The sequence below is a fragment of the Palaemon carinicauda genome, chromosome 5 (assembly GCF_036898095.1).
Source record: "Palaemon carinicauda isolate YSFRI2023 chromosome 5, ASM3689809v2, whole genome shotgun sequence".
NCBI classification, from domain to species: Eukaryota; Metazoa; Arthropoda; class Malacostraca; order Decapoda; family Palaemonidae; genus Palaemon; species Palaemon carinicauda.
This window is the reverse complement of record NC_090729.1, coordinates 26945635-26956602: the sequence shown is the minus strand read 5'-3', so window position 1 is coordinate 26956602 and position 10968 is coordinate 26945635. Positions and strand designations below refer to the sequence as shown.

The window sequence follows — 10968 nt, the reverse complement described above, 5'->3', positions numbered from 1 at the left end:
ACGAATACTCCTAACTAACTAACTAACCTATCGCACTACAATCAAAGACAAATAATAAACTGGTCCTATCATTCACAGTCAAGACAACCATATATAAACAAAACTCTATTTACTCAAAAAATAATCAAACACTTCCACGCTGGTAAAAGAATAAAAATTATAATCCAGCATTTGCAAAGACAACTGCCTCTAGCTACAGTCAAATCAAAATAATCATTTGCCCAAGACATGCACCACTGTCCTAACCTAGCTAAAACATAAACAAACAATCTAATTCATACTAACTACCTCCTGCTCGCTGACTCTCTCTCTCTCTCTCTCTCTCTCTCTCTCTCTCTCTCTCTCTCTCTCTCTCTCTCTCTCTCTCTATTTGACAAACCATAAATAAATAAATATAGAAATAAAAACTAAGCCTCTCATTCCTCCCCAATTACTTTGCCAAATCCATCTAACACAACAATTACCTAATATTTTTCATAACCCAGTCGCAGTCGGGAACAGGATCTCTACTTCGAGTAACTGTGCCTTCATATACTCTCTCATTCACTTCTTCCATATCGCTATCATTCAATGTCCTATTCCGATTCTAATCTATACTCCTATCATCTAATAAATCATGCACTATTCCATCTACCTCACTATCATCGGGCCCTAAAATCTCACATATTTCTGTCAACAATTCATCCATCGCATCCAAACCATTTTCTACTTTAATAAAAGTTTCATCCATACTACTTATCATTCTCCTATCTCTCATTCTTGCATTCGTCATACTTTCTTTTACATCATCTAAGGAAAAACAACACACACTATTACTATCATTCATACTCGGCCATAATTCAGCTGTATTAATACATTTATCTTCCATACTCACCTATACATTTATACCCTTGCCATGCATATTCGGATTCCTACCTATACCTATAAATTTCCCTTGTACTTTTTCCTCGCTTAAAACTTTCAAACCTCTTTTTCCTATATTCAACTAACACTAATTGTTTATTTTCTAGCCCTAACATCTCGTGCATACTAAGTTCATACTTACTCATTTCCAACCATTTATTCCTCCCATTACCACAAATATTGATCCTATTCCTTCTGCACACACAGGAGGACTCACCCATTTGAACCATCTGACTAACTAGTTTCCCAAATATCCTGGTAGGCTTAATCCCTTCTTCCTACAAACCCTCGCTATTTGCCCATCTACACCACATACAGTACATTTAGCACGCTGTTCCTGACACATCCTCGCATAATGCCCATTCTGACCACAATTGCCGCAATTCACATTCGTATGATCACTCCTACATCCACTCGCTATATGCCCAGTCATACCACACCCATAACACTTAGCCACTTTCTCTTTCTTACACTCACTAATACGATGGCCTGTCTCTCCACACCTGAAACATGCTCCTAATGCCCATTTACACTCATTCTTCTTATGCCCTACTTTCCCACAACTATAACACTTCTCTTCACGGACACAACTACCTGTCCTACCTCGCTGTGCACTAGCACTCCTATCTCTCCTAGCCTGATTCCCTTGCCTAAACCCTTCATTTTTTTCTTATAGGTATTCCAACATTACTCGCCCTAACACTCCTATCTACTACACTATCAGCTACTTTCATCGGTCCTCTCATAACAGCATCTCTAAAACTAATAAATTCTGGCACACTTTCCTACATTCCTGTTCTTACATTCAAAGATTTACTTTCTTTCATACACCTATCTAACTCGTAATCCCCAATTATCTCTGAAATATCATCCCATGTCAATCTTTCTTTCGTCCACCACATCTTCCCCTTACGTTTCAAATTAATAAACTCAGCAACATTCTCAGGCACAGTAGCCAAAAACTTCTTCATTAATTCCTTATTCTCATTTATGCCTTCATCCCCATACTTCTCCCCAGCTAACATTTCCAGCCTACACACATACATTGATATTACCTCTCCTACATTCATCTGGCTTCATCAAAATCCTTTTTACGCTTATACCTAACACTTCCTTTCATATGTTTTACCTGTTCAATTATTCTATTTTTCACACTTTCATAATCAACATCCCCTACACTCATTATCCCACCATACAATGTCAACAAATACCCTGTCACATATTTTCCTAACTCCTTAGCCCAAACTCTCTTACTATCACCATGCTTAGCCTGACAGAACCTTTCATACTCACTAAAAAAAAGTCTTACTCATCCCTATTGCTATATTCATTAAACTTTTCACACCTCGGTACCTGTCTCATAACCACTGTCTTATAAACTTTAACTTCATTCCTACTACTATCTTCACTGACCAATCCCTTATTGTTTCCTTCTTCCTAATTCGAATATAACGAATCTAATTTGACACTTAAATTCCTATTCTTAACTATTCCCTTCTTACCCTTTTTCTTACTTACCACTTTCACCCATTCATGATCATCCTCACTCTCATCCTGATCTTTCTTCTTTTCCCTCTTCACATTATTTTAACCTTTCTTCTCATTCTTCCTATTACATTTCTGTTCATCCTTACTCTGCCTATTCCCTTATCTTCAATCTCGCAATCACTCTCTTCCCCATTATCAGTTACCTTAACCTTTTCTTCCACTATCACCCCATTTTCCGAAGCAGAAACCACTCCTCCGACTGCACCTTTACCCATGAAAGTTTTCATCATTCCCAATACTTGCCATATCATAGCATCCATTCGTTTTTACATCGTTCTTCATTCTCTTGCATCCTAATCTCCATACCCTCTTACACTCTCTCTACAGTTCCCCAAATTTCCCTTAGTTTCCTTTGCATCTCCTTATTCTCACGAATCAACCTCGCATTCTCTAACAACAACTTCTCCTCTCGCTCCTTAATCAGCCGCAATTCCTCCCTTAATAATTTTTTCTGCTTTTCCATTTTTAAGTCTTATATCTAATTGTTTAACCTAATTCAGTCCTTTGTCCAAGAGTCCAGCTTCCTATCCCACCTCGGAAGTCCCTTTTCGGTCTCCAAAATAATGTGGCACGATGTCAACTGAACAAGCCTCACACCCTTGAATCATTCTAAACAGACAAATGCCTTCTCAGCACAAACTTTCCCTTTACATTATCAGCAGCGGGACTCTTGGACAAAAAGGACATAAAAACAAAACAAACCCTTAAAACTATATTCCTTAAAACTAAAACAATTGACACAAAAAAACCCTTCCACAATCAAATAAACCCTCAAAATAAATAAAGCTTGAAACTAAACACTAAAAAAACTTAACCTTAAATTTACCACAACCCAAATTTCAAAACACAGAAACATATATATATATATATATATATATATGTATATATATATATATATATATATATATATATATATATATATATATATATATATATATATATATAAATATATATATAAATATATATATAAATATATATATATATATATATATATATATATATATATATATATATATATATATATATATATACATATATATATATATATATATATATATATATAAATATATATATAAAAATATATATAAATATATATATATATATATATATATATATATATATATATATATATATATATATATATATATATATATATATATATATATATATATATATATATATATATATACATATATATATATATATATATATATATATATATATATATATATATATAAATATATATATATACATATATATATATATATATATATATATATATATATATATATATATATATATATATATATATATTGCATGTGTTCACTTAACACTTTCGCTAAATAACAGTCGCAAAAAAAAACACTTAAGTAATGATTCACTTAGCCAACTGTCTTATTTGGCACAACACCACTCTATGAGAAACAGAAGTGTCTGTTAATTTGCCACAACGGCCTTAACTCTTCGGGTCATAGGTGTCATCATCATCATCATCATCATCATCATTATCATAATAATCATTATCATTGACACAAGAACAATCAACTAAGGTTCTTGAATGCAATCCAGGTCATCAACAGTCGGTCAATCCTCATGAGCAGTCTAAACACAATTAATTACAGGCCAGGTCTTCAACAGTTGAGCAACATTAAAAAATAAGTTCTCCAAAGGAGGAATTAAGACCTGCAAAATTAAAACAAATAAAAACACTTATGAATACTCCTAACTAACTAAACTATCACTCTATAATCAAAGATAAAGAATAAATTTTTCCTATCATTTACAATCACGAAAAGCAGATATAAACAAAACTGTACTTACTCAAAAAATAATCAAACACTTCCACGCTGGTAAAGGAATAAAAATTATAATACAGCAATCACAAACACAACGGCATTTTAGCTGTAGTCAAATTAAAATAATCATTTGCCCTAGACATGCACCACTGTCCTAACCTAGGTAAAACTTAAACAAACAATCTCGTTTATACCAAAAGTCTTTCTCACAACAAAACGGATTTTGAGCGGAAGCGAAAAATCTATTTTTGGGTGAGGTAGCCATGTCGTCCTGATGGAAGTTCCAAAAGGATAGCTTCCTAGGGTATATATGACTACAGTGATATTCCCAGAGAATTTTACCTTAAGGTATCCAGAATTTTAACTCCTGGAACGAATATCCCTAAATAAATCTAACAGGGATATCGCATAATATCAGAGGGCGTATTCTTGACACGTCACATAGCTATCTTTACCCCCGAACAGTATTAACGCTTTGAGGGGTTACAGTGAAAAGTATCTGAAATGAGAATGAAAAGAGAGCATTTCATAAGGAATCTCTCCTATTTCGTTTCCAGTGTGTATCTGATGAAGGCGGCAACGCCATCTTTATTCCTTGTAGCGATATACGAGGTGCTACGGATACTGTATTATAGGGAGGGGTCAATAAGCCCTTTTACGATAAAAGGAAGGGCGGGACCATCAGGACTACATGGCTACCTCACCCAAAAATAGATTTACGCTTCGCTCAAAATCGTTTTTTTGGGCTCAGGCCATGTCGTCCTGATGGAAGTTTACCAGAGCATTACTGTATCTGTGGATTCTCAACCGGTGCCGTACCCTCAAGAAAGTATTTTCTTGGTCCGTCTAGACCTAGAGACCTATGATGTTACCGTCATACATCATTTAATCTAAGCATGAACTATGTTAGTGCTTCCTGCACCCTACAAGGAAGAGTCATACTAGACTCTGGAAAAAGTCTCGAGGAGTACATAATAACTATGGATGACAAAATGACAAGCTTGTATAGTGGTCTCGCCCTATACATTATTAAGCAAAGTTATTATAAGAGTCACCAATGTCAGTATAAATTCCTGACATATCTCCCAATGTATCTACTCTTATTAACTATTGGATAACAGTTATATCCGCATAGGAACAAATTTTGCATATCTACCACCATCCCCTTAGGCTACAACGTCAACCCTTCCTAAGGAAGGGTTAAAGCGGGAGGATTTTTGCTTGAAGAAAGGAACAATCTTAAAAGATATTCCATGATAAAATCATCCATATTTTAATCTTAATACTCACTACATTTCTAATAAAATGAGTGTGGGCGAATAAGACGCAGGGTTCACTATGAACTAGTTTATTAAAAATCTAATAAACATACATATCAGATCAACATTCATAAAATTTATAAAATGTAGACGATATCCGTTAAAGCATAAAGAAAATAGTCAACAGAAAATATTGTTTCGTCTAAAAGGAAACAAATTTGCCACTTCAATCGAAATATTAATAATAATGATACAGTCTGTATACTGTTTATGTGTCCGTATTATGCTATAGTTCACCAAAGACAATGGAACAGTTCGTAAGGTCACGTTGGTGGCCTATCGCTCAGTGTGTAGTAACAAACTGTGACTACACACCCACCCTCTTAATTAATCGTCCCAAATTAATTACACTGTTCCTTGCAGATTTAAACAGAAGGTTTAAGAATTCTACCTGCTGCTACCACAAACCTCTTGAGTTGCTCCACTTGATTCACATAGTGCATAAAGAACACCTTGGACGACTACCAGCCGGTGTACGAACAAAGATGTTCAAAGTCCATATAATTAAAGAAATTACATGGAAGAGGCAACTTTCCTCGGATCATGACTTACTGGTGTACTGTCTGGATCCGCTCTGCGAATAACACTGGTGAGTTTCGCCCTTAGTTGTTTCAGAGATAGCTTTGAACCCGAGGTTTCTCCTCTGAACAACTGTCCTCCCTTAAAGTCTGAAGTTCTATGAAGATAGACCTTTAGGCACTCCACTGGACTTAGAGATGCATCTTCCTTCAGAGGGCAGAATCTTTAGGGACCCCACCTGTTGGTGGGTAGCTCGGTCTTGCTAATAAATGTTGGATCTGGAAATAGATTCAGTTCTCCCTCCAAGAACTGGACGTGGCCTTCCTCTCTAGAGAGAGCCACTATTTCACTAACTCTGGCCCCCCAAAGCGAGTACAAACAGAAATATGACTTTTAATTCAAGTCCTTCTAAGCGCATTCTTCATTGATCATTATTTAGGCACAATGAAGAATCTTATCTAATGACCATGAAATGGGTCTTAGAGGCGCTGAAGGACTAAGCCTTGCATGGGCCTTCGTAATTCATTAAGAACGTCGTTAGAAAGGTCGACCTGAAAGGCATATAGCATCTGTCTTGTCAAGGCAGACTTGCACAATAATATTTTGTTGGCTGCTAAACCTTGCTCATGAAGGTGAATGAAGAATGACAAATAGAAATCTGTCGAGACTTCTTTTGGTTTCTTCGCCTTGACAAAGGATACCCGCTTCTTCCCTGAAGCCTCATAATGTCTTCTGGTTTCCTCCAAAAAGTTTAAACTGGCTTTTGATACCCCAAATCTTTTTCTCATTGCTAAGGAGAGAGAATCATGAGATGTAGGTTCCGGATTTTCTCTGATAAAGCGAAGACAGTCGACTTCTGTACTCGCTGAGACAGGTATGGATCCAGTAGCGGTACAAACTTTAGTCGTAGTTACAATGCCAGAGGGAACCACACGCTGTTTGGCCACTTGTGGGCCACTATTGCCGCTTTCCCTTTGAAGGATCTCAGTTTGTCGAGGACCTTCAAAAGGAGGTTGTGCGGAGGGAACATATAATTACTGGACCATCTGTTCCAGTCTAGGGACACAGCGACCACCGCCTCCACAAGCGGATCCTCGTATGGGGACACAAAACGATCCATTTTCTTGCTGTCTTTCATCGCAAAGAGGTCTATCTGCAGCTCCGGGAAATGACTCGAGATAAAGGAGAACGATCCTGCGTCTAGGGACCATTCTGACTCTATTGGTGTAAACCTGGATAGAGCGTCCGCTGTCACTTTACAGAACCCTTGAATGTGAACTGCTGAGAGGTGCCATTTCTTCCTTTCCGCCAAACGGAATATGGCCAACATCACTTGGTTGATTTGAGGTGACCTCGACCCTTGTCAATTCAAGCATCTCACTATCACCTCGCTGTCTAGAACCAATCTTGTGTGGGTCGAGTGGCGAGGATATACTTTCTTTAGTGTCAGAAGTACTGCCATGGCTTCTAGAAAGTTGATGTGAAATGACTTGAAAAGATTGGACCAAGCTCCTTGGACTCTCTTCTGATGAGAGTGACATCCCCAGCCTTCCTTTGAAGCGTCTGTGTGGATAATCACTGACGGGGGAGGAGGTTGAAGAAGTATTGATTTCTTCAGTTGCTTGGCATTGGACCATGGCATGAGAAGCGTTCGCAGTCGAGTCGGTAGTGGCCTCATTAGATCTCTTCGCGCATTTGATGCGTATTTTCTCCAGACTCCTGTTGCATCCTTTAGCTGGGCTCTTAGCACTGGATCTGTTATCGAAGCAAACTGTAGAGAACCCAGCACTCTCTCCTGTCCGCGTCTTGATATCCGTTTGGATTTCAATAGTCTCTTGACAGATCCTGCTATTTCTTTCCTCTTCTTCACAGGAACGGAAAGTCGATGTGACTCCAAATTCCATTGGATTCCCAACCACTGAAACTTTTGAGCTGGAGATAGTCCAGACTTTTTGATGTTGATCTTAAATCCCATATGTTCCAGGAATTGGATCACTGTCTTAGAGGCTTGCATGCATTCCGTCCTGGATGCTGCCCACACCAGCCAGTCGTCCAAGTAGGCCACTACTTTGATCTCCTTTAGGCGTAATTGATGAACGGCTGCGTTCGCAAGCTTCGTGAAAATCCTTGGGGATATGTTTAGCCCAAAAGGCATGGCTCTGAAGGCATAAAGTTTTCTATGTAACTTGAAGCCTAGGTAGGAGGAGAGGTGACGATTAATTGGAACGTGCCAATAAGCGTCAGACAAGTCTATAGAGACGGTATATGCCCTTTTGGGCAGCAGGGTCCTTATGTGTTGAAATGTGAACATTCTGAACTTGTAGTTCACTATGAACTTGTTGAGTGGTGACAAGTCTAGAATGACTCAGAGTTTTTCTGAGTCCTTCTTTGGAACACAAAAGAGCCTTCCTTGGAACTTGATGGACTTAACATTTCGGATTACTCTTTTCTCTAAGAGTTCTCGGACATATTCTTCCAGAACGGGGGTAGAGTGTTGGAAGAACTGAGGTAATTGAGGTGGAGGACTGCTCCAGCTCCAACCTAGTCCATTCTTTATTATGCTCTGGGCCCAGGGATCGAAGGTCCAACGATCTCTAAATAGATGTAGTCTCCCTCCTACTGGAAGAATCTCACTTCTGTTGTTGTGGACCTGAGGCCATGCCTCCTTGACCGTGTCCTCCCCTGGATCCCCTTCCCCTTGAAGGGCGTCTAGAAGAGCCCCTGGGTATTCCTCTAGCTTTTGAACGAAAGGAAAAAGTCTGCCTTTCGAAGGCTGGGTTAAAAACTGGCGACTGTTTCGCCACATGTTGAGGTACCAGCTGGTATTTGGTTGGAGGTTGTGCCACCGTCTGAGGCACCGCGGTCGCAGGAAGTTGTTGTTGTTGCTGTCGGTAGGGTTTAGCCGGCCGAGAGGATAGCCTAGGCCTTTTTGTCTTCTTCTTGGGTTGGGGACCCTCATCCGGAGAAGACTTTCTCTTAAGATCTAAGCCCCACTTTTTAAGAAGGTTCCTATTCTTCGTGGCGGCATTGTCTACTATCTCTTTAACCACTTCGTTGGGAAAGAGGTCCTTACCCCAGATATAAGAGGAGATCAGCTTCCTCGGTTCGTGCCTCACCGCAGCCGAGGCGAACACGAACTCGCTACAGGTTCTCCTAGCTTTAATAAAGCTATAGAGATCCTTCGTAACTGTGGCCAGATGGGTTTTAGCCACTACCATGAACATGACCTGGTTCTTGCGGTCACTTGCCATAGTTTCTAATGTTGTTTGCAACGACATCGATGCCGCAAGTCTTTCTTTCGTCTCTTGCTCTCTGCGCAAGGGAAACTACGACATCTTTGGAAGTTCCTCACCAAACTGACATTCAGCAATATCAGCTTCCAGCTTCCCGACTGAGAAGGTAAGGTGGACGTCCTTCCAGTCTTTTTGGTCCAGGGGCAGGGTCAGAGATAACGGCTTGCACTCCTCCAAGGAGGGGCATGGTTTCCCTGCCTCCACCGCCTTTAAGGCTGCCTTATATCCCTTTTCCATGAAGGGAAAGGATCTGATTGGAGAGGCCACAAAGGAGGGAAGCTTCTTACTCAAGGCTGGCATCTTTGAGTTCGTGAAGCCCCTCTCTTTCATCGAGTTCCGTCTCCTCCTTTGAGGCTGGCTCCTTCTTAAGAAGGACATAGCAGTCCGGGTAAGAGTCTTTGTTGGGCCAAAATTCCACATCTTCCAGGGGAATTGCACCCAACTTCTCCGAAATAACAATCTTCCCTGTTGTCATTGGCATGTGTTCGGCATACCTCCAAGGATTGGTATCCAAGCACAAAGGAAGATCCTTCACGTTGAGTCGCTTCTGGAGCCCACGTGATGCTGCAAGTCTACGTATCTCCAGTTTCATTGCAGCTTCCTTTTCCTCATTCTTCTTTTGTATTTGTTGAATCATCTCAACAATAGAAGAAAGAGTCCTTCCCAGGTCATCTTGGATAGCAGACGATGTAGAGGGAACAGGTCCTGGGGCCGGAACCGATGTAACCGACACCTCGTCGATTTCTTCCTCTTCTATTTCAGGAGCCTGGGACAGCTCCTCCAGAAGGTCCTTCTCTGTATAATCGGACACCTCCGACATCCTATCGTCCAATTGGATGTCTTGAAGGGCGGTCGAGACTTCAGAATCTACCGGATTCTGGGCAGTTGGTATCTCCTCCTGAGGCTGAGGAATGACTGCATCAGCCGATGCCTTAGGGAAAAGGTAGGCCCTCATTTTCTCATTTTGAAGGTAGGGGTTTGAAGTGTTTTTCTGAAAATCCCTCACCCAGGTTTGTACCTTTTCCCTGGCAGCATCCCTTGACTCCGCCGACTTAGGGGTGTCAAATGCCGCGGTAATCAGGTTAGAACATATGGTACAAACCTGAGGATCCCAATACCGGAGATCACCTTTGGATGTTGCGCATGCTGCGTGCTTCCTGCAAAACTGATGTCCACAGAAGTTCTTGCTGCGGACATTGCAAAACATACTCACGCACTTCGGATGGTCCTCCTGTAAAGAGAAGAAAAACCATGAGTATCAAGTGAAGGCTTTTCACTTATATTAAAACATGTAGCTTACACAGTAAAGCTATAAAGGAAAGAAGGAAAGAAGGAAAGACACACACTTGTATTTCCTGTCCAGCCAATTGCTGTAACCTCCCAAGATATCAAAACTAAGTTTAATTCTTTTTCTAGAATACCTTATGTAATTTCCTAAGCGAAAAGTTAAAGTGTAGCTCACACCTTGAAATAAAGTTTTAATATACGGGATAGAATGAACAGAAAGAACTGACTTTCTATATATTGTACGGTCTCAACAAAAGGCTGTACAAGATAACATTAAGTATGTTGGAATAACTTTAGTGTTAA

The 10968-nt window shown here is 39.7% G+C and overlaps 1 protein-coding gene across 1 annotated transcript; it reads right to left on the bottom strand.

Annotated features, from left to right (window-relative positions):
- Nucleotides 1–1141: 1141 nt before the first annotated feature.
- Nucleotides 1142–9363, bottom strand: LOC137640814 (uncharacterized). Its single transcript, XM_068373284.1, has 3 exons — nucleotides 9301–9363; nucleotides 2213–2340; nucleotides 1142–1406 (listed from the first exon to the last, which is right to left on the bottom strand). The coding sequence occupies exons 1-3, from the start codon at nucleotides 9361–9363 to the stop codon at nucleotides 1142–1144; spliced, it is 456 nt and encodes a 151-aa protein (XP_068229385.1).
- Between the last annotated feature and the right edge of the window lie 1605 nt (nucleotides 9364–10968).

Bases quoted from the DNA above. Each gene is read 5' to 3' on its own strand.
- LOC137640814 (XM_068373284.1), bottom strand. From the start codon at position 9,363: ATGTCGTTGCAAACAACATTAGAAACTATGGCAAGTGACCGCAAGAAC. The intron at 2,341-9,300 runs GTAGTGGCTAAA...TATTCGAATTAG, and splicing joins AGAACCAGGTCATGTTCATG to GAAGAAGGAAACAATAAGGG. The intron at 1,407-2,212 runs GTAAGACTTTTT...AGCATGTTTCAG, and splicing joins GAATATAGCAATAGGGATGA to GTGTGGAGAGACAGGCCATC.